The sequence below is a fragment of the Phaeodactylum tricornutum genome, chromosome 25 (genome assembly GCF_000150955.2).
Source record: "Phaeodactylum tricornutum CCAP 1055/1 chromosome 25, whole genome shotgun sequence".
Taxonomy (NCBI): Eukaryota; Bacillariophyta; class Bacillariophyceae; order Surirellales; family Neidiaceae; genus Phaeodactylum; species Phaeodactylum tricornutum.
Window position 1 is genome coordinate 345,539 of NC_011693.1, and position 21,279 is coordinate 366,817.

Here is a 21,279-nt window from a genome sequence, read left to right on the forward strand (position 1 = left end):
TATCGCGAGACAAGAAACTCGTCTAGATCCTGGTCAACAAGCCCATCCATCGAGAGGAACGGTAAGATCCCTCCCTCCCAGTGTTGTCGCATCAATTCGTTGTGTACAGCTTATCTCTTTCTTCATCAAACGACAGGGGGATCCACAGTGTTCCTCGCCTGATCTTGCTTTTTGCTCACTCTTTGGATCTTGGATTGAAGCGCTGTTGACAAGCACCGAATTGCTGCCTGCCGAGCGTACTCGAACGATTGCTTTTTTTGTGTAAACATCCCCTCCTTGACTCTTGCGGCAAAAACGTATCAGAAATCCTCCTACGACCAGAGAGATTATGAGAATCACCGCTTCTTGTACACGTTCGTTCTTTGGCTGTTGTTTACTGCTATCGCATGGTGCTTTTGCTTTTGTGTCGCCCTATCGGCACAGTATTGCGATTCCTGCTCGGGGAAAGCATCAGGATCTACTGACTCTTTCTTTTATACAACAAAAGCAGACTTCTCGAGAAATTTCAGTATCCGCAGCATCTCCAGCTTTGTCGCTTTTACGTATGAAGCCTCACGGGCCCGATGGGAACAATGAAGATCATCATCTACAACGGGGTGACATGGAACCGCAAGTCTTCCCCCAACGATGGGTGCAGCTGGCATATCTTTCCGCGCTCGCTTTGCTTTCCGATTGGATTTGCTTTGCCACCGCCGCCACACCGGGGGTATACGAACGCGCCTTTGGACATTCCTCCGCTTCGTTGATTGACATCTTTTTGTTCACCAACGTGGCGACCTGCTTCTTGGTCACGGACATTGTCAATCGCTTTGGCTTACAAAAAGCCATTCAAGGAGCCGCAGTGCTCATGATGGTAGGCTGTTGGCTGCGATCCGGCGTTTCCTTTTTACCTTTTGTGCCGGAAGACTTGCATTTGGTCAGCTACCCCGTCGTAGTCTTTGGAACGATCCTGGTGGGCGCCGCCCAACCATTCTTTCAGTGCACGCCCCCTTTGCTTTCCGCCTTGTGGTTCGCCTCTAGTGAACGCGCCACTTCCACCGCCGTGGCCCTTAATTTTAATCAAATTGGCATCGCTACCGCCTTTTTGGTCGGTGGTGCTATGGCGGTCGACAGTGTTGGTCTAGCCAACTACTTTGGACTCATTGCCGTTCTATGTACCGTCGTGACGGCCGGTACGCTGCTACAATTCGAAGACGAACCCCTCGTGCCGCCGTCGGCTTCGGAAATGGAAAAATTACTAGCGGGCGAGAAGGAACCACCATTTCTCGAGTCGGTGCAGAAATTTTTCAAAACTCCCGGATTTACCAAGGCATTGGCCGCCTTTGTCTGCTCCATTTCCATCACCAATATTGTTGGCGCTTTTATCGACGAGATCATGACGCGCGGTGGAATAATAGACCAATTATCGATTGATTTGGCTGGTGCAGGTTTCGAGTTCGCCATTTTGTTTGGTGGGATCCTTATTGGGGGTTATGTTGATCGCAGTAAAGAATACAAAAAGATTAGCATGATCTGTTTGGCCGCCACGGCCTTGCTTGTGATCCCACTCGGCTTGACTGTCGGTGGTATTGGCACGCAACCGGTGTTGTTGTTGGCAAGTTTGCTGGGACTCGGGATGGCGGCGGGTCCCGTCCAGCCGATCAACGCCGAGCTAGCCGTTGACGTGACGTATCCCGGAGACGAAACAGCCGTGGAATCTGTCCAGCAAATTGGTGGTAATCTGTTTTCCGCTCTTATCATTCCGATTGTCGAGCTTGCGGCTAAACAAGAGTATGACACGTTCGGGGTCGGTTCGATTCACGGAGATTCCGTGTTGTTGTCTTTTATCGCCGCGTCAACGATAGCGTACTTTGCAACCTTCAATGCACCACTCCGACGAAGTATAGCGGACGAAAAGAAGCGAGACGATCCCGTTCCGGCTCTAGAGTCTGTCGCTGCTGGTGCCAGAACGAACTCGGAGTACATAGGTAGTCCAATGGAGAGTCTGAACAACGAAGAAGTGTTACCACCGCCCGCCGAAGCAACTTCGCGATCGCCGTCACCGGAGGACAGTAGAAACGAAAAATCGTCACAGTGATTTCGGCACGGGAAAGGAGAGGCCAGCGATTCAAGAACTTTTCGTCCGCAGTGACTCTTGATAGACGAAAGACATACTAATAAGCTACCGATAGATTGCGGCATGCAGTACAGTTGCTTCGAATCTCATTTAGATCTGATATAATTTTACGAATACTGGATCAGCCTACTACTGTGTCGAGACTGTATGCCTGAAGCAATCCTGGCGCTTACTTCTCTCGGTTGTTGTTCGTTGCTGTTCAAGGCAACGTGACAGTCATATTTGTGTTAGCATTCCAGATGTGAGCAACCGCCTTTGTATAAGGAGAGGGGCGCAGAATACTCGAAACAGTGATTGGCCTGAATAATAGGTGCCAATACATATCGAGTGGAACTATGTTTGACAACATGCGGCTTGTTCACAGTCAGAAACAACTTCAAAAAGTGGGTTCACCGTAAGGTATGTCGGGGACACCTCTTTACAAAAGTGACAACCGCTTTTTCGTTCGGAAGAAAGCGCGTCAACAGAACAACAGAAACATCCAATATATATAACTTAAACAACTTATCTATTATCATCAGCTTCAACGTCGACAGATTCAAAACCATTAACTGTAAAAAAACCGATTCACATGAAAGTTAATCGCGACATTGCATTGCGATCTTACCCGGTTGGATCTCCGTTGAAACGAGAGAGAATTGGGTCAGTCAGAATATCACCGTCAGCCCACAAAAAATTTCAAAATTTTGAAATGGCTTTATGACAGCAGTTCGTTGACTTTCAATCGCTTCATCAGTCAGCCCTCACAATGAACTGGATTGGCAGCTTAGCGACTTAAATTTCACCATGAAGACTCGAGCGCAATCTCTGAAACGAGCTTCTGCTGACCCCAAGTCGTCATTAAGTGCTAAAAAGTCAAGAAGGGAGTTGGGGTCCCAACGCTCTTCTGTCGAGTCACGCCACCGTCGTCTTCCGCCAGACAACGATAAACCTGTAGAACAAAATCCGCCTACCGAAGAAGTAGCGGATCAGATTGCCGATCGCTGCAGAAATGTGTCGGTCCTTCCTGAAAAGCGTCTACTTGTCACTCGCTCGCGTGCGAACTCGCCAACGTTAGAACGATGTTCGCACGGAGAGAACTTGCCAGCTTTGAGGGAATTTCCAAAAGTACGTTTGATAGATTCTTTGTTTCTGCTTTAACCGGATCGGATTATGGGTTCTTTCATTCATCATTCCACCGCATTGCTTCTTACTCGACCTCATTTGGTTTGCTCTGCTCTCAGTTTTCGACAGTCGTCAAAAATCTACGAATCGTTGATGGCACATCCAATAAGATGAGCGAAAAGCCAGTTTCGCCTAGCAGAAACCGGAACGTCACCCGGGCCAGCATTCCGCTGATTGCTCTAGAGTCTAGTGCACGCCCCGATATGAGTCAGTCCAGCAAGTTTGCCGCTACATCAGGGCCACCACCATTCCATCGCTGTTCAGGACATTCAGAACGCTTGAATTCTTTGTTGGCACCGACGACCGGGATAACTTACAACTGCACGTACAAAACGCCTGAGCCATCTCTGGAATTACGTCCCTCTTCCTCTCGTCTATTTCCAAACGCTTTGGATGTACTTCAAGAACATGTGCAACATGGAAGTATGTGCTTCAGCCCCAACCTACTATTTAGCTGTCTTCCTCAATGGAATTTAACTAGCCCACTTCATCCTTGTGGTGCTGCTAGTGTCAAGGGCAACCTCTTTCCTCAAGAAGTACAGTCCAGTCTTGGGATGTTAAACTCTGTTCCATCGCATTCAAACCCACGCTTAGTGCAGACGACGCAAGGACCTGCGTTACTTTTGACTTGTCCGCCTCGTCACGAATCGCCCAGTTCTGCCACGGACGCCGCCACTCCTCTAAAAAAATACACGCGCTGGACCCCCGACGAAGACGCGCTACTCAAGACCGCGATCGAATTGGAGCGAACTATTTGTCCCCGTGAAAGCCGGATTAATTGGAAAAAGATCTCTCGAGTGCATTTTCTGGGGAAACGCAATGACTTTCAGTGCAAGTCACGGTGGCTGAAGGTGCGTTACATGCTGACATTTTTTGCTAACGAAATTCCATCAAGGTGTTCTAATCGCTTGCGTGATATTTTTTTAAGGCGCTTTGCCCTTCTATTAAACATAGCCCTTGGTCACCAACAGAAGATACGATTGTTTTAGAGGGGAAATCCGAAGGCCTTGGATTTCCTGAGATCGCCAAGTCTCTGCCTGGACGAGTCGCGGAGCAGGTCCGACGTCGTTATCTGAATTGCTTGGACCCAACAATCCGAAAAGACGAATGGACGGAGCAAGAGAAAGAAGCTTTGTTTGATGCACAGCGGCGCATGGGAAACAAATGGACTGCTATTGCTGCTCTTTTACCGGGCCGCTCAGAAAACGCCGTGAAAAATTGTTGGCACAATCAAATAAATGCAAGCCGCCGTCGCGTGCGCCGCTTCAATGCTTTCGAAGATACTGAAGGTACCCTCCATAACGAGTCTCCTGACCGCGTTCAAAGCCGATGGACGACGATAGCAGACAAGCCAAATTCAACAAATGATTAAGGAGCGGAAGATTCCGTTGAGCGACGCCAACGGCCAATGGCAACAGCGTTGCCATTGGTGTATATTTTGTTAAGCCAAATTTCCGGAACGACACGATACAGCTCCGGATCCTAATAGAATCTGTTCTGTAAAAGATGTATGCAAATGAATAAATCTCGCTAGCACTTTAGTTGATAGTTACGTATGTAGCGACGATTCTTTGCAATCAAAGGGGTCTCTCTTTTTCCAGTACCACGGATTGTGGCGTGAAACCAACTATCAAATATGGCCATTTCTGAACAGCTGGGCTCGCTCCTTCCTCCCGAGAACAATCATGCAATAGAAGTTTTAATTGATCCAACATGTACAAACTGTCTTATCTCTGCGCATGCTCGACTCACATACCAGTGTTGCTAGTGGAGAAGTAGCGCATCTTTGCCATAGGATCGACAGAGGTTTCTAGCTGGTCGCGACTTTCTTCCAAACCTTGGCGTTGTTTGATAAGAAATTCTTCCATTTCCTTTTTGTAGCGCTGCATATCTACTGCAGCTCTAGCCTTGTAAGTGTCGAGTAATTCCGGATCTATCGCCTTCCAACTGGCACCGATGGCCTTGGCCATTGCTTCGAAGCTGATCTTGCCGTGAGGTTCTCGCTTGCGTTTACCGTTTTTGGACTCGTCCTCCCCTTTCGCTGCGGTACCGCTCTTCTCTTCTTCTTTCCCTTTCGTTTCCTTGGAACTGTCCTTGTCTTCATTTTTTTCGAGAGAGGCCTTGCTGTCGGTTTCCTCGTTGACAGAGTCTTGCTTGTTGCCTTCGTCTTCCTTTACATCGGTCGCCTTGTCTGTATCAGCCTTGATATCCTCGGATGTGTCTTCGTCTTCCTTTGCATCGGTCGCCTTCTCCGTGTCGGCCTTGCCTTTTTCGGCTTTGATTTTGTCTTCCTTTTCGTTGGTTGCCTTGGGATCGTCGTTGTCGTCGTCCTCCTTCTTGGTGTCGTCATCCGAGGTCTGCTCTTTGTCTTCTACCTTCTTGTCAGGAATCGCGGAAAGCATTCGCAGGCGCTCATCCTTGAAGAAAAGATTGTAGGCCGAAAGGGGACGCTTCGGTTTGTCCTTATTCTTTTTAGGTCGCGAGGACTTGCGGTCCAATCCGGCCGAAGCGGACGAGGAAGCCGCAGCATGGGCCATGGACGACGCGTTCTGCGTAGGCAGGCCATAGTATGCCGCCATGGACGGATTCGATCCGGGCATTCCTCCGTAGCCGCCGGTTTGCTGGGCCGCAAACGCTTGCGAATTCATCATTTGCTGGAACATCATCTGTTGCATGTCCTGTCCAGGATACCCGCCGCCGTAACCGCCGTTCGTCAGGCCCGACATTTGCTGCATCATGTCTGGCGTGGGCTGTTGCGGCATGTAGGGATGGAAGGGGTCCGCTCCACCTCCGGCATAGCCGTCGCTGCCCGACGGCATCTGTGACCACATGGGGAACTGCGAGGCAGCTCCGGCACCGTACCCTCCGAGTGCGTTGGCCTGGTGTTGTTGAAAGGACGCTTGTTGCTGCTGTTGTTGGAAAGAAGCCAGACCTCCGCTGCCGTTGTAGCCGTTCGACATTGCGGACTTCTCGTCTCCGTGTCCGCCGTTCCAGTGAGCCGCATCACCACCTCCTATGTTATAGTTTGGTTGCATGTTGCGCAGGGAATGGAAGGAACTACTTCCGTCCGGAAAGGAGAATGACATGGGAAGCAGAGCAAAATGTTAAAAAGAGGGATTGACAGATATATGAAAACGAAAGAAACAATATATATGACGGCATTGTCGACAAACAATTCACAGGATCAGTCCTAGTAGCAGCAACAGTATCTAGTCCTACCTTTGCGAGACAGTCGGACAGGTGAGAGTATTTGGGAAGCCGTTCCCTTGCAGAACAAGCACCAGTGAATACTTTCTTTGTATGTGTGGGGCTCGTCTGTTCCAGCGACCTTTTTCAAACAGAAAGACAACAAGGTCCAAAGACGGGCTTTTGCGGGGATGCCGTTTGTGTGTGTGGGTGGGAACACTAGGTAGCTAAAATCGCCATAAGCACGGAGGCTCGCGCACTCACGTCATTTGAGACTCTGTGCAGTTATTGCGGTACTCTGTGCAGTTATTTGTTGCCGCGAATCAAGGACCCCCCGATTAAGGACAGCCATAAAAAGACCATAGTTCCCAATGCCGTCCCGAAGGAAACGGACAAATTCCTTAACGGACGCGTCCATTAAGACCGAAACAATATGACAAAGGGTTACTATTCAGAAACGAGTGATAAGTAGTTTGACATTGTTTTCTGATCACGACTCGTTTCGTTTTCAAACGTATCCAACATAATACTTTGCGATCTTAGAAACTTTTGATTATCGGGGAAAATGGAGTAATTACTGAAGTTGGTCTATTACGATATTTTTCTGAACTGAACCTCAAGATCAAGCCAGAGCTAGTTTGCAATAACATTTTATTGATGTTTCCGCAGAACGAGAGATTTTTTGGAATTGTCACGTTGGATTTGAACACGGTTGCAGGACATCGTTTCCGAAAAATACGGAATCCGAAATTTACCTATTCGTTTCCCTTCTCTGGGTGTATATATATCAATAATTGCGATACGATTCACACTGTTTGAAATCCGAAAGGAATAAGGGTCTTATGGAGCCTATTGATTCTGGCTTTGGTATCAAAATGCAACTGGTTGACTAAGGCTTTACTGGTTGCCGCGTCGACACGACAGCCTTGGCAGAACGCCAAAAAATACAAATGGTAGCGGCAAAGTTAGAACACCACTTACTGTTAGTTGATACAACCTCGTTTCTCGAACCAAGCCGTAGAAAGACTGTACTCTCTCATTCGGAAAAAATGTGCATATACATTCTACTCTTTTAGTACTCATGGGCAGTTTCATAATTGCCTTTCAATAGTACCGTTGACCGGCAGCCCCCACACGTTTGTCTTCGACACTGCTTGCAGAAAGTCGCCACTTTTAATTCATGTACGGATGACATCCGTGGCAAGTTTTCTGCAATATATCCGCTGTTTCGCTATTCTTGCTCCGCCTGTAGCAACTGTGGCTGTAGTAAACAGACTTTCTCATTACTTCAGGAAACGGCTCAACTTCGCTTCACACAAGTACAGTTATCTCTCTGAAGAGACACACGATGTCTACCAAATCAGGAATGCGGCAAACTATCGGCTCTCCACCAGAAGCTGTGCAAGCGGTCACGGTGAAGGCCTGCCAAAATTGACGTCATCGAAAGATCAGCTAGTTTTCGTAGGCACTGTGAGTTTCCTTTGGATCCCTAGCTTCGAAGCCGCATTGATCTTATTGTTCAGGTAGCCACTCGTTTCTGGAAACACGACAAAATTATCACTTCTTTCTGAAGAAACACTGGGTAGGCTGCGCTGTAAAAGATTGTGTTGGCAAAGACAGTTGTAGAACATAATTTGCTCTAATAACACACACTTTTTCGACGTCCCTATTGTTCTTAGTCAACCGGATTCTCGACGCCGTATCCAGGCTAACGATTGTGTGAGGACGGCGTCCCCTCACAGTCAATTGTTGTGTTAGTAATATTACATTCACTGTCAGCGAAGCGGATTTTACCGAAAGTCCCCTGTTGAAATTCCCCCTTCTGGCCACAATTCCAAGCTGTTTTTCTTGTGAACAATTATATCGACTGCTGGGAAGTAAAGGCAGACGGTTGCTTGCTGTACCGGTGACAGACCATTCCCATATTTCACTGGTACAGATTTACTACAATATCAGTAAGACAGACATCCAGTATTTTCTGTTGTTTCCATAAGTGATTCATCCCGACTGAGAACTTATCATTTCACTGGTGACGATGAACATGGCGGACACTATGCAATGGTATTAATCGCAACTCTTAGAGTCCCGCTGGACAGAGCTTCGGGGTAATTCGATGAGAGTTGCTGGTCGAGGCATGACCACCGTTCCCCAAATGGGATCCAGATAAGCGGTACCTTGTTACAAAAAGGTAAAAAGTACCAGTAGTCCTTCACCGTTTCACCGGAACATACGAATTCTGGAGCGGACGCCGTCTAGCTTTCTCTTCTAGCAACGTAAAAAATCACCGTAGTTTCCGATAGAGAGATGTGAAGGAGAAATGATGGATCAGAATTCGATGCGAAAACGATTTTTGTTTGGTGATGGAAGGCGAGCCAATCGAGGCCCCTTGGACACACCGAACCAAGGAGAAACCTTCGAAACAGAATCGATGGATCCACAACTTGCTGTCCATCCGCGAGGCCCTTTACAAGGATACCCAACACTGATTCAACAGTATCTCTTGCAGCAGCAAACAGCTATGGCGGCAAGTTCTATGGATTTACGTTTTGCGGATCGAACCGTTGGCGGGACCTTTGGCTTCGTGCCGGGACAGTCAAACGTCATGCCTCAAAATACAAGCTTTCTGCAACCAAACAATTTTCTCGGTTCAAATAATATGCGTCTGCTAGAGCTGATGCAACAAAAGCATCTTCAACAGGATTCCTTTCCTACAAGGAACTCGGGCCCTTATATTGGGAATATGAGCGGTGAGGGTGATCCTTATGCCGAAAACGGTATTCTGGGGCCTTGGAGCGCGTCGTCCGCAGGTCTTTTGGGGAACATGGCGGCTACGATCGCAACGGAAGGAAAGAGCAAAAAAACACGCAAAAAGCCGAAAGATAGACCGAAAAGGCCTCTTTCAGCATACAATTTCTTCTTTAAAGAGGAACGCCAGCGGATTCTTGAGGACCTTCCGGAAGGAGAGGAGAAGGAACAGCCCAGTAGCTCCTGCGACAAAAATGAGCAAGATGGAGGTACGCGAAAGCGAAAGAAGCGCCCACATGGGAAAATTGGTTTTGAGAGTCTCGCGAAGATGATTGGACAGCGCTGGCAAGAGCTTGAACCCGAAGGCGTCGAGTACTACAAAAAGAAGGCAGATGCTGACACGCAGCGCTACAAAGAAGAAATGAAAGTCTACTCCACAAAGTGCAAAACGGAAGAGAGCGTTCTCACGGAAAGTGATGAAATTATTCAAATCGAAGAAGCCAGTCCAAGCATAGAAGACTTAGAGCAGTCATCAAAATATCGGAGAATATAGGCGGCTATCAATGAGAAGCCTATGCAGAACATAGAAATGAAAATGTGAGCTGATTTGTAGACATAAGTATACGATTGCTTCACACTCAGCAGGAAAGCGACCCAAAAGCAACTACCTTTTGACTATCGCTATGGGTTCATCTTTGCAGCACAAAAGCTGAGATTGTAGCAGCTAATGTACTTGGAGATGCATGTCCTAAAGTCAGAACATACGCAAGATGCGGCGAACTAGACTACTAGTTGAATCTAAAGCCGTGCCACAATCAGCAATTATCTCTAAGCGAGCTTGTTTTCCCCAACCTCACCAAATTCAGAGTCACTAAGATCGCCAGATTCCTGCGAAAAGAAGCTGACATCGCACCCTTGATCCACCATACCATTCAGGTCCAAATTCTGAAGTCCCAAATCTTCCATGGTGCAAACGGATTCACCATCGTATTCGGTTAGCCCTTGCGCTGGACGGTACTCAACGTACTCAATTAGGGTGCTGCTTGGGTTCATGGAATAGTTCGACATGGAGTCTTCGTGATTAGCAAAACTTTCATCTAGACTGTGGTAGGTGCCGGCCTCGAGAGGGTCGGCAATAAGCTGCGTCTTGCGCAAATTTACAGAGTCCATGGTCCAACACGAGTCCATACCGCTTGTGGTATCCACCGAAATGAGAGAGTTTGCGCTTTCGTTGCGCTGTACCCCAAGCACGACTCCGCTCTTGCTACGCTGCAAACCTCCCCGCATCAAAGAATGCGTACTTTCTTTGCGCTCTAGCTGTATGTTTATCCGAGGATCACGACATTCACCACGCAAGCTCGAGGTCGTCGGCCTGGGAACACCCCGGAGAGCCGAATCGGTACTCATTGTCCGCGCCGGGATGCGAGGAAGCGTTCCATTGCGGGAACTTACCGTGCGTTGAGGAGGCTGGCGAATACCACTCATTCGGCTCAACGGACCCACGTCGTTCTGCATCAAGAGACTTCCTACAGCAGAACGGCCGTTGGCACTGCTCGAGCTCAATCGCATGCTCTGCGAACGTTCTGGGACAGCAGGCATTGGACGAAGCTGATCCGAGCGGCTGCCACGGAGACGAAACGAAGCGTTTCTAGTAGGAAGTCGCATGACGCGATCCCCACTAGTACTACTGCTTTGGGAAGAGTCACTGGAAGCGACTGTCGTTGTACTCTCACATCTCTTTGGTTCCCCCATGCGTTGTACAGTGACGGCAAACTCTGCAACTTGCTTGACTGTTAAGATGTCGCATTCATCATCGACCGCTTCATCCGCCAACTTTTCCACAACAGTGTCTAGATTTTGGGGAGCCACAAATGTGTTCATGTCGATATTTGATGATACCTAGTCGCACGCCCACGGTGTCAAAGACAGAACAATTCTAGAATCTCCAGGGAGAGTCCCCAAAGGCTTTCGTGAAAGTATAGGGACTGTTTTTCCACGATCGTGCACAGTACAGGTGCTGTAGGGCGACCTCGACTTCGCTTTGGTCTTTGTTTCCCGTGACCCGCCACTCTCAAATCCTACATGGAATTATAGAGCAAATGAAGGGTATTCTCGAGAAGTGACTCTCTGGCCGGGCGGGAAAGACCATAAGACATTAACTAGAGATTATGATATTATTTTTCGACATGGCAATAAAAGACAATGAACCCTAAAATAGGTACGACACCTAGGACTCTAAATTTACGTAGCTATTGTGATATCAGTCAATCAAGACTTTAATCATTTGACAGTGAGTACAGGTAGGTCTATGAATTTGATCCTACAGATCTGATCTCTTTTTGCAGCGTTCTTTGTACCCATCACTTGCCAAGGGTCAATAAACAATTTGGAGGTTTCAGACAACCAACTAAAATTTGCATGACCTGTCTGCGAGAACTAACTACCTGTTATTTCTCTCACGTAAACGGTAGTCTGAGGTTAAATGCTTGACTTACATTCTAGCTAGGTTTCCACGCAAAGCGTTGCAGGAATACTCTGCAATAGCCGCTGATTGCTGATGCGACCAAAAAAAGTCCTGGTTCCCAGACCACGCACATGATTGGGCACTCTTCCCTGTCGGTAAATTTATGTTGTCACGCTGGAGCTACAAAAGAACTGAGTAGCACAAAAACCAAATGCCACCTTCATTGACCCCCGCCCTTCCAAAGATTTGGGCCTTATTTGGCGTTCATGTAAAACCCCTAGTCCTTCTTCACGCGCGATCACCGAAGCCAATTCCTGAATCCAGAAACGACTCCCCCGATATAGTAACTTTACCATCATCCTGCATGGCCTTTAGCTTTGGTCGAAACTCTTGAAAAGGCTGAGAATTCCGATGCACCCTTAAAAAGGCGTGCTCCTTATCCCTGTACCGCTCCATCACCACTACGGTCAAATCGTCCTTGTCCGAGAGGAGCACTTCATAGGATAGAGTATCCGGCTCGCTATTGCGGACGTGCGTGGCGACAAGAGCAATGTCTCGAAGGAAATCTTCTTTGAATTGCGAGTCAGAAAATTTTAGTGTCACGAATAAGGAAAAGGCAGGCTCCGACATAATAGGATGAAAAAATTTCAGTCGCCGTTGCATCCAAATACCAAAAGCTAAGCAGCACAATAGCGAACCAGCCCAAGCGAGTGATCTTGTTCCGCGAAAAAAATTTGGTTGTTTTTAGCACGAATGGACGTTTCTGCGAACAATCGCGATGAGCTGTCTGTAGCCGATGGATTCCTCTGGTGCCGAAAAGAGCAAGATCCGACAGCACATGAGGCATGCATGGAAGAGCCGACCTTACCTCTCTAGTGTATGGACATGGCAAGGACACTGGTCAGGAAACAGCAGCAGATTTGAGGAAGTTCTGCGACGGTATGTCCTCTATCCACGTCAGGATTACTTCTAAATCGACTTCTACTTCCTAAGTAGCTGGGAAATGAAACTAGCTTGAAATGTAAAGACGTCAGTGTCCTGGGGTTCGAATCGGCCTCAGTTCTCTGTATAACCAATCAGGATCGGCAATATTGCCGAATTGCGTCATACTATCCTTCTGTGAATACCGTACGAAAACAAATACATTGAAAACATTATGTATGCTGACGTATCGGGTACTCTTGTTCGTTCTTCGATACATCTCCTATCCCTGACGTCAACTTGAGGCTGACCAACTTCAATCTTGCCAAGTGAAGGTTGGTGTACGTAGAATTTGGTAACCATTCTACTGTTGCTTCCTGCAGAAGTTCCGATCGCTGCCGAAGGCTAATTTTCAACGTGTCAAAGGGTCCTCTTTTTCCTGCCATCCACGTACGCACTCGTCACCCCAAACGCATGCCAACTCACCAGTAGCGACAGGGGTGTGTGCTACTTGGAAGAAACATTCTATTGGCAATGATTGTCGTATCAGCAAAAATTTGACGTCATGGAATGAATGGCCATTGGAGAAAAGAACGATTTAGCATACAAAATCTAGAAATGGATTGAATCTTCAAGCTCAGCACCTGTTGAGAGGATGACGTCTCCTATACGTCAGTAAATTCCAAGCTCACTTTTTGTTTTGTGAGAAACACGAGGGAAGTCTCATAATTTCTCAAGGACATCGTCCCTGAAAACGTATCCAGACCATGCCGCCGAAAGCAGCAGAAGCCATGGACGATTCCAAGGGGAACGTCCAAAAAGAAACCAACTGGCATGCCTTGACCAAGGAAGAAGCACTCGCCCATCTGGGATGCAGCCCGAACTCCCGCCGTGAGGGTCTCACAAGCCAGGAAGCCAAAGCTCGTCTCGAACGCTACGGTCCCAACCAGTTGACCGAAAAGGAGAAGGTTACGCTTCTGCAGCGCATCTGGAAGCAGGTCAACAACGTCTTGGTCGGTATCCTTGTTTTTGTAGCCGTCGTGTCTTTGGCCAAGGGTATTTCAACCAGCGGAGAAGATCGAGTGACCAACTTTATCGAAGTCGGTCTCATTACTTTTGTGATCACGTACGTACTCTGTGTCATTTACAAAATGCCGGCATCGCCAATAATCTAAACATTTCTTTTTGTTGTTCTTTGCAGTCTGAACACAACTATTGGTATCTACCAAGAAGGTTCCGCCGAAAAGGCAGCTGAAGCCCTCAAGAATATGCTCTCGTCCGACGCCATCTTGATCCGCGACGGCAAAGAAGTCAAAATTCCTGCCAGTGACGTTGTTCCCGGTGATGTTGTTGTGTTGGGTACGGGCGATCGTGTCCCCGGCGATATCCGCATGCTCGAAGTCAACAACCTTGCTTGCCAGGAAGCCGCTCTTACCGGAGAATCCGTCCCTATTGAAAAGGTAACTGATGCCATCGACTGTGGTAGCGGCAAGCCCGAGCAAGTTCCTCTAGGAGATCGCAAGAACATGTGTTTCAGTGCCACTTTGGTCGCTCAAGGGTACGGTGTTGGTGTCGTCGTATGTACTGGTGATAACACCGAAATCGGTACCATCAACTCCCTCGTCAACAAGGTCGAAACAAAGCGTACTGCTGTCCTAGAGCAAATCGACTTTGTTTCCAAGGTTCTGGCCTGCTTCATTTTTGTCACCGCTATTATCACTTGGTTGGTTGCTTTCTACCGTATTGACGCCTCGGCAATCGATGCCCTTTCCATTGCTCTTGTCTGCGCCGTCGCCATGATTCCCGAGGGCCTTGAAGCCATTGTTACCATGACATATTCCTGGTCTGTGTCCGTGATGGCCAAGCACAACGCAATCATTCGTGTACTACCTGCAGTCGAGACTCTTGGTTCCGTTACTGTCATCTGTTCCGATAAGACTGGTACTCTCACCAAGAACGAAATGTCCCTCATCGGATTCGTCACCTCCAACGCACGCTACAAGATCGATGTAGATAGCAAGAACCGAAGTGCCGACAACTTTGTGCGCGACGATAGTTACATTTCCATGCGTGCTGAATCCGCCGCTGGAAAGTCGGCCAAACAAGTCATCCGCTCTGGTGCTAGTGCTTCTCGTGGACAAGGTGCTCGTGGTAAATCTGATTTTGGATTTTCCATGCACGGAGCCTCTTACCATTCTGAAGGCGGCGGTGATGACGCCGCTCCTGAAGTTGAACCTGTTGAATCCGTCGATCCTATTTTAGCTTCTCTTCCGGTGTCTTCTGGACAGTCCCCAACCTTGGAGTTTGTCCGTAACGCGTTGGCGGGGGGTGTTTTGTGCTCTAAATGTACTTTGGGCAAAGAAGGTGGCCGTGACGGCGAGATTGGTAATCCGACGGAGATCTCAATTCTCCGCGCGAGTTACTTCGCCGACATCAATGTGAGTGGCATGAAGGAAGAAGCCCCTATCGTCGCCGAAGTTCCTTTCAGCTCCGAGTACAAGTTCATGGCCACTGTGCACGAACCTCGTGTGGAAAACGATGGTGCTGGTAACGATGGAAGTCTCGTTGTCCATGTAAAGGGCGCACCCGACCGCATGGTGAAGCTCTGCTCTACTCAGGCCAAGGCGGGTTTGCTAGGTGAAGGAAACAAGGAACCCATCAACATGGGATATTGGACTGAGCAGATCGCTATTCTTTCCTCGCACGGTCTTCGTGTGCTCGCCCTCTGTCGCGGTAGCGTCCCCGCTGGCTCCATTAAGAGCGGTGACCAGCTCAAGCCTGAATTTGTCAACGGCCGTGCGGAGCCGTGGCTCACTATAGTTGGCCTTTGTGCTATTATGGATCCTCCCCGCCCCGAATGTGTGCAAGCCATTGCTGAGGCGCATGGGGCTGGTGTACGCGTTGCCATGATTACTGGAGATCACAAGGATACCGCTCTTGCTATCGGAAACCAGTTGGGTCTTGTGGACGAGAAGTACAATGAAGCCATCACCGGACCCGAGCTTGATGCATTGAGTGATGCCGAAATGCGTCTCGCTGTTCAGAAGTACAACATTTTTGCCCGCTCTTCTCCCGAAAATAAGATTCAGATCGTCAAAGCTCTTCAATCCGAAGGAGAAGTCTGCAGTATGACTGGAGACGGTGTCAATGATGCTCCTGCACTCAAGGCTGCCGATATGGGTGTAGCCATGGGCAAAGAAGGGACCGATGTAGCGCGTGAAGCTTCCGAAATGATTCTGGCCGACGACAATTTTGCCACCATTGTGACAGCTGTGCGAGAAGGCCGCGTTGTGTGGGACAACCTGCGTAAAGTGCTACTCATTAACACTCCGATCAACAACGCTCAGGGTATGTCGGTTCTATTCGGTATCATTTGCGGTCTAAGCGATACTCCGTTGACGCCTATTCAAGTGCTGTACTGTAACTTGATCTGTGCAGTTACTCTTGGTTTCGTTGCTGCTGTCGAGCCCGCCGAAGACGGCATCATGAGCAACCCGCCGCGTCGTGTTGGAAAGCGTCTTATCGGTCGTTTCCTTCTGTTGCGTATTATCATTGCAACTATTGTCCTGGTCGCGTGTACAGTCGGATCGGTATTTATTGTTCGAGGCGATTACACTCTTGAGGAGCAGCGTTCGCAGGCGCTCAATACTCTTTCCTTTGGCGCTATTTCGGTTACTTTGAGCGCCCGCTTCGCCTACAACTCAGCCTTCCACCCACGGCTTTTGGGGGGCAATCCGTTATGCTGGTACTCTGTTTCCATTATGTCTGGTCTCCAGGTCTTGATTACCTACACTCCTGGCTTGAACGATACCGTCTTTGGTATGGCCCCCATGGACGGCATGCAGTGGGGTCTTGTTGCTGGATTCATGTGCGTGATCTTTGTAGTGATGGAATTCGAAAAGGCTGTCCGCCGCTATTTGTCTTCGCTTGGTGAGGATACCGACGATAAGGAATTCAACGAATACTTTGACGCCGCCCCGCAACATCAAGATGAAAACACGCCCCTACCGCATGGAACTCATTTGAACCTGACCGAGCTCAAGAAATAGAAGGCTTGGCGTCGGTGAGTGTATGTGTACAATGGAAGGAACAAACTCGCTTGTTTGTACACGGTGGTAGTCTGCAATGGATGTTTACGAGCACCTTTTGCAACCGGCATCTTTATGCGTCCATTTTCGTTTTGGAACGCATCCGTGGGATCGCACGTCCGTGGTTTTTCCTTCCTGTCTTTTTCATGAATGTTCTCTTTCGCTCCGGAATAACACTATAAAGCAATATATGAAATACCAATTGAAGCAACAAAGCCTACATTCGTTGCCCATATCGGAATGTTTGTCATTAGCTGGTAGACACTTTTCTCAACATAGGGGAGGGTGAAGAATTGAAGTGGATAACGATTCTAACTGTGAGTTGACAATGAGGTCCAAAGATGTCGACTGCTCCTTCCCGCACCAAGTCGAAGGTTGGATTCACTTACCAACAGTAAATGCTACCAAATCATTGACAATGACTAATTCTTTGGAAGGTGTTTTGCCATGGATATGAAATTGCCTGTGAAAAAAGTGGAGCTAACTCGTACATTTCACGTTACTGCGAAATTCCTGGTCGCGTTGCGTCTTTTCCGTGTCGGTCTACGGCAGGGCATAGCTGCGGTTTCCGCCAATCAATGAAGTACCGTCGGAAAGGCGTGCGTCACAGGGACCGACTCTATCTCAACATGACTGGTTGGGAGCAGGGTCGAGTATTTTGGCATACATTCGGTCGAAGTGCGTCTCCGTTCGGGAACTTCATAACCCATTTTGAGGTTCCGTTTCGTTCGGCAGAGTTTGACAGTTAGAACTAGTTCCGTGTCGTCTCACAAATTTCGGAAGGTTGTTCGACCGTTCCGGGAGTGGACCCAGAAGATTCACCAGATTTTGCCGAGATCGATCTTCCAATCTTTCGAACTCGACTCGATTCTGCCCGCGAACTCTTGGATTTCTCACGGTACATTTGCGTACGCAAACAATCTACACACAAACACACACACACGCGCATACAGCCTTTACAAAAACCACGGACACCGAATCCGACCACGATACTGGACTACTTTGGAGTGTTTTTGGTACCGCGACTCCTTTTTCCGGTTCCAGTAGTCCTTGTACGTATCATTGTCGATTAGTCTGGTCACGATGGGAGGCGAGGAAGAAGCTGCCGGTCCGGTGCGGAACATGTTCCCCTGGCACGCCAAGACGAAGGAAGAGTGCTTCGCCGAGCTCGGCTGCAAGCCTGATCTCCACAAGACCGGTCTGACGGTGGAGGAAGCCAAGACTCGTCTCGAAAAGTACGGCTACAACAAGCTCACGGAGAAGGAAAAGGTGACGCTCCTCCAACGCATCTGGGCTCAAGTTGCCAACGTGCTCGTCGGCATTCTCGTATTCGTCGCCATCGTCTCTGTCGTGCAAGCCGCTACAGCGGACACTACCGATAAGGTCGTCACGAACTCGATCCAGGTTGGATTGATTGTCTTTGTCATTACGTAAGTACACTTGTGTGCAGCAAACAGTTGTGGAGGAATTGTAGAACAAAAACAATACCGCTGCTTCCTCTCTCTCTTATCGCTATCCTTTTCTAACCAAGTTTGGATATCTCTCTTTATAAATTTCTCTCGTTACAGCATCAACACCTGTATTGGAATTATCCAGGAAGGCTCGGCCGAAGCCGCCGCCGAAGCCCTCAAGAACATGCTTTCGTCCGACGCCATTGCCGTACGCAACGGCAAAGAAGTCAAGGTCCCTTCCGCCGAACTCGTCCCCGGGGACGTTGTCAAGCTCTCGCTCGGTGACCGCGTTCCCGCAGATTTGCGTATGTGCGACGTCGGAAACTTGGCCGCACAGGAAGCCGCACTCACCGGAGAATCCGTCCCCATCGACAAGACCGTCGATTCCATTCCCGTGGAAGGCGACCCCAGTTCGACACCTCTCGGGGATCGCCACAACATGTGCTTTTCCGCCACACTCATATCGCAAGGAACCGGCACCGGAGTTATTGTCTCCACGGGAGATTATACGGAAATTGGTACCATCAACGCTCTCGTCAACAAGGTTGAAAAGAAAAAGACCAATGTTTTGGAACAGATCGATACCGTCTCCAAATGGCTCGCCGTCTTTATTACCATTACTTCCCTCGCCACCTGGTTCGTCGCCTTTTTCATTACCGACTTGAACGGTATCGATGCTTTGTCGACGGCCTTGGTTTCGGCTGTTGCCATGATCCCCGAAGGACTCGAAGCCATCGTCACCATGACCTACGCATGGGCTGTCTCCAACATGGCCAAGCAGAACGCCATTATCCGCGCTCTACCCGCCGTCGAGACACTCGGATCCGTGACCGTGATCTGCTCTGACAAGACCGGCACCTTGACGCAGAACGTCATGAGCCTAACCGCCTTTGTCACCTCCAACAAGCGCTTCAAGTTTGACGTCAATGCCGCCGAGCGTACACCGACAAACTTTGTCGTCGACAACAGCTACCTCCAAGAACGTGCCGATCACTCCAAGTTCCTCTCCCGTACCGAAATTATCAAGAAGGGTCCTTCTGCCGAACGCTCCACCAACCGTGGACGCAAGTCTACCTTCCCCTTTGGCATCAGCTTGGGCTTTGGCAAGACCAACCGTGGCGAGCCCGAAGCTAGCAAACCGGAAGAAACCGCTGAAGTTCCTACGGCAGCTGACGACAAGGGCGATACTCCCACGATTGCCGGTACTGAAGCAGGCGCGGGAGAATCTCCCGACTCGGATTTCCTCCGCAAGGCTCTTGGTGGAGGTATTCTTTGTTCCAAGTGCAGCTTGGGTGAAAACGGGGGTCGCGCTGGCGAAATCGGTAACCCCACGGAACTCTCGATCCTTCGTGCGGCCTACTTTGGTAACGTGCCCGTCTCGGAAGTCAAGGATAGTTCCCCCGTCGTTGCCGAAGTCCCTTTTAGTTCCGAGTATAAGTTCATGGCTACCGTGCATGAGCCAATTGAAGAGAACGATGGCTCAGAATTGATGAACAAGCTCATTGTCCACGTGAAGGGTGCTCCGGATCGCATGATTCCTCTCTGCAAGTACCAAGCCAAGGGCGGTTCGTTTAAGGAAGAAGACTTGGAGCCCTGTGAAAGGGACTATTGGATTGATCAGATTGCCATTCTCAGTTCTCATGGTCTCCGCGTGTTGGCCTTGACCCGCGGATCGCTCGAAAAGGGCGCCGTGAAGCAGGGTGAACAACTCGGACCCGAATTCGTTCAGGAACGCGGCGAACCCTGGCTCACTATCGTGGGGCTTTGCGCCATTATGGATCCTCCCCGACCCGAATGCGTGCAAGCCATTGCCGAGGCTCACGGTGCCGGTGTCCGCGTTGCCATGATTACTGGTGATCACCGCGATACCGCCTTGGCGATTGGAAGCATGCTTGGTCTTGTCGATCGAGAACATTCCGAAGCCGTAACCGGGCCGGAAATGGACTCCATGAGCGAGGCTGAACTCCGTATCGCCACTCAAAAGTACAACGTTTTCGCCCGTGCCTCCCCACAAAACAAGATTCGTATTGTCAAGGCTTTGCAAGCCGAAGGAGAAGTTTGTGGCATGACCGGTGACGGTGTCAATGATGCCCCTGCCCTCAAGGCTGCCGATATGGGTGTTGCCATGGGTAAAGAAGGTACCGATGTGGCTCGCGAAGCGGCCGAGATGATTCTGGCCGACGACAACTTTGCCACGATCATTTCCGCTGTTCGTGAAGGTCGGGTTGTGTGGGATAACCTTCGTAAGGTCCTGCTCATTAACACTCCGATCAACAACGCTCAGGGTATGTCGGTTCTCTTCGGTCTGCTTTTTGGTCTGAAAGAAACACCGCTTTCGTCGATTCAGGTTTTGTACTGTAACTTGATCTGTGCCGTGACACTTGGTTTCGTCGCTGCGGTCGAGCCCGCGGAAGACGGAATTATGGAACTGGAGCCGCGTCGTGTAGGAAAGCGTCTTATCGGGCGATTCCTTGCCCTGCGCATCGCCATTGGAACCATTACACTTGTCGGCTGTACCGTTGGGTCCGTCTTCTGGGCGAAAGATCTTGGTTACACTCTGGAGGAAACCCGTTCGCAGGCGCTCAACACACTTTCCTTTGGCGCTATTTCCGTTACGATGAGTGCTCGTTTCTCACGCAAGAGCGCTTTTCACGCACGCACTTTCCAAGGTAATCCAATCGCTTGGTGGTCGTACATGGTTATGGGTCTCTTGCAGGTTTTCATCACGTACACGCCGGGTTTGAACGACACCATCTTTTCCATGGCCGGAATGGATGGTCCCCAGTGGGGCATTGTGGCCTTGTTCATGGTTGTTATGTTAGTTGTTATGGAAGCCGAAAAGGCCGTGCGCAACTATTTGACGGCTCTCAAGTACGATACGGATGATCGTGAGTACGGCATTTTTGATAGCGAAGCCGACCGCAAGCCTGATACCACGCCTCTTCCCGACGAGTTTAAGCGTTTCGGAACGAACGAACTCTCGAAGTAGACATAACCGGCACGCCCTCGGTTTCCTTTGTTTACACTGTCTTTTTCGTGCGGGTCCGTCAATATCGCGGATTCTTCTCTTTGGCTTTCGGGTGCAATTCTACAAAAAAATTAAAACAAAACTAACTCGAAAGCATTTATTTGTATACCAACAGC

The 21,279-nt window shown here is 49.2% G+C and overlaps 7 protein-coding genes across 7 annotated transcripts; 4 read left to right on the plus strand and 3 right to left on the minus strand.

The window, feature by feature from the left end:
- Positions 1-37: 37 nt before the first annotated feature.
- Positions 38-2,077, plus strand: PHATRDRAFT_49936 (predicted protein; the record flags this gene model as incomplete). The annotated part of the gene is made up of 2 exons (XM_002184657.1): positions 38-61; positions 488-2,077. The coding sequence occupies exon 2, from the start codon at positions 545-547 to the stop codon at positions 2,075-2,077; it is 1,533 nt and encodes a 510-aa protein (XP_002184693.1). The 5' UTR covers positions 38-61; positions 488-544.
- A 2,146-nt stretch (positions 2,078-4,223) lies between these two features.
- On the plus strand, positions 4,224-4,517 carry PHATRDRAFT_7959 (predicted protein; the record flags this gene model as incomplete). Its single annotated transcript, XM_002184658.1, has 1 exon — positions 4,224-4,517. A coding segment is annotated over one exon (294 nt), but the record flags the coding sequence as incomplete, so codon positions are not given.
- Positions 4,518-5,028: 511 nt separating this feature from the next.
- Positions 5,029-6,573, minus strand: PHATRDRAFT_49937 (predicted protein; the record flags this gene model as incomplete). Its single annotated transcript, XM_002184751.1, has 2 exons — positions 6,500-6,573; positions 5,029-6,337 (listed from the first exon to the last, which is right to left on the minus strand). Exon 2 carries the CDS (start codon positions 6,313-6,315, stop codon positions 5,029-5,031), a length of 1,287 nt encoding a protein of 428 aa, XP_002184787.1. The 5' UTR covers positions 6,316-6,337; positions 6,500-6,573.
- Positions 6,574-8,587: 2,014 nt separating this feature from the next.
- On the plus strand, positions 8,588-9,764 carry PHATRDRAFT_49938 (predicted protein; the record flags this gene model as incomplete). The annotated part of the gene is made up of 1 exon (XM_002184659.1): positions 8,588-9,764. Exon 1 carries the CDS (start codon positions 8,784-8,786, stop codon positions 9,762-9,764), a length of 981 nt encoding a protein of 326 aa, XP_002184695.1. The 5' UTR covers positions 8,588-8,783.
- A 224-nt stretch (positions 9,765-9,988) lies between these two features.
- PHATRDRAFT_49939 (predicted protein) lies at positions 9,989-11,250 on the minus strand. Its single transcript, XM_002184752.1, has one exon. It carries the CDS (start codon positions 11,090-11,092, stop codon positions 10,040-10,042), a length of 1,053 nt encoding a protein of 350 aa, XP_002184788.1. The 5' UTR covers positions 11,093-11,250; the 3' UTR covers positions 9,989-10,039.
- A 713-nt stretch (positions 11,251-11,963) lies between these two features.
- Positions 11,964-12,305, minus strand: PHATRDRAFT_40774 (predicted protein; the record flags this gene model as incomplete). Its single annotated transcript, XM_002184753.1, has 1 exon — positions 11,964-12,305. The coding sequence occupies one exon, from the start codon at positions 12,303-12,305 to the stop codon at positions 11,964-11,966; it is 342 nt and encodes a 113-aa protein (XP_002184789.1).
- An 872-nt stretch (positions 12,306-13,177) lies between these two features.
- On the plus strand, positions 13,178-21,268 carry PHATRDRAFT_23629 (predicted protein). Its single transcript, XM_002184660.1, has 4 exons — positions 13,178-13,722; positions 13,798-14,651; positions 14,859-15,334; positions 19,865-21,268. Exons 1-4 carry the CDS (start codon positions 13,364-13,366, stop codon positions 21,122-21,124), a joined length of 2,949 nt encoding a protein of 982 aa, XP_002184696.1. The 5' UTR covers positions 13,178-13,363; the 3' UTR covers positions 21,125-21,268.
- Positions 21,269-21,279: the final 11 nt, after the last annotated feature.

Coding starts and splice junctions, on each gene's coding strand:
- PHATRDRAFT_49939 (XM_002184752.1), bottom strand. CDS start 11,092: ATGAACACATTTGTGGCTCCCCAAAATCTAGACACTGTTGTGGAAAAG.
- PHATRDRAFT_23629 (XM_002184660.1), top strand. CDS start 13,364: ATGCCGCCGAAAGCAGCAGAAGCCATGGACGATTCCAAGGGGAACGTC. Junction 14,652..14,858: donor CAACTTTGTGCGCGACGATA/GTTACATTTCCA, acceptor ATCCTATTTTAG/CTTCTCTTCCGGTGTCTTCT. Junction 15,335..19,864: donor TCGCCCTCTGTCGCGGTAGC/GTCCCCGCTGGC, acceptor GAATTCGTTCAG/GAACGCGGCGAACCCTGGCT.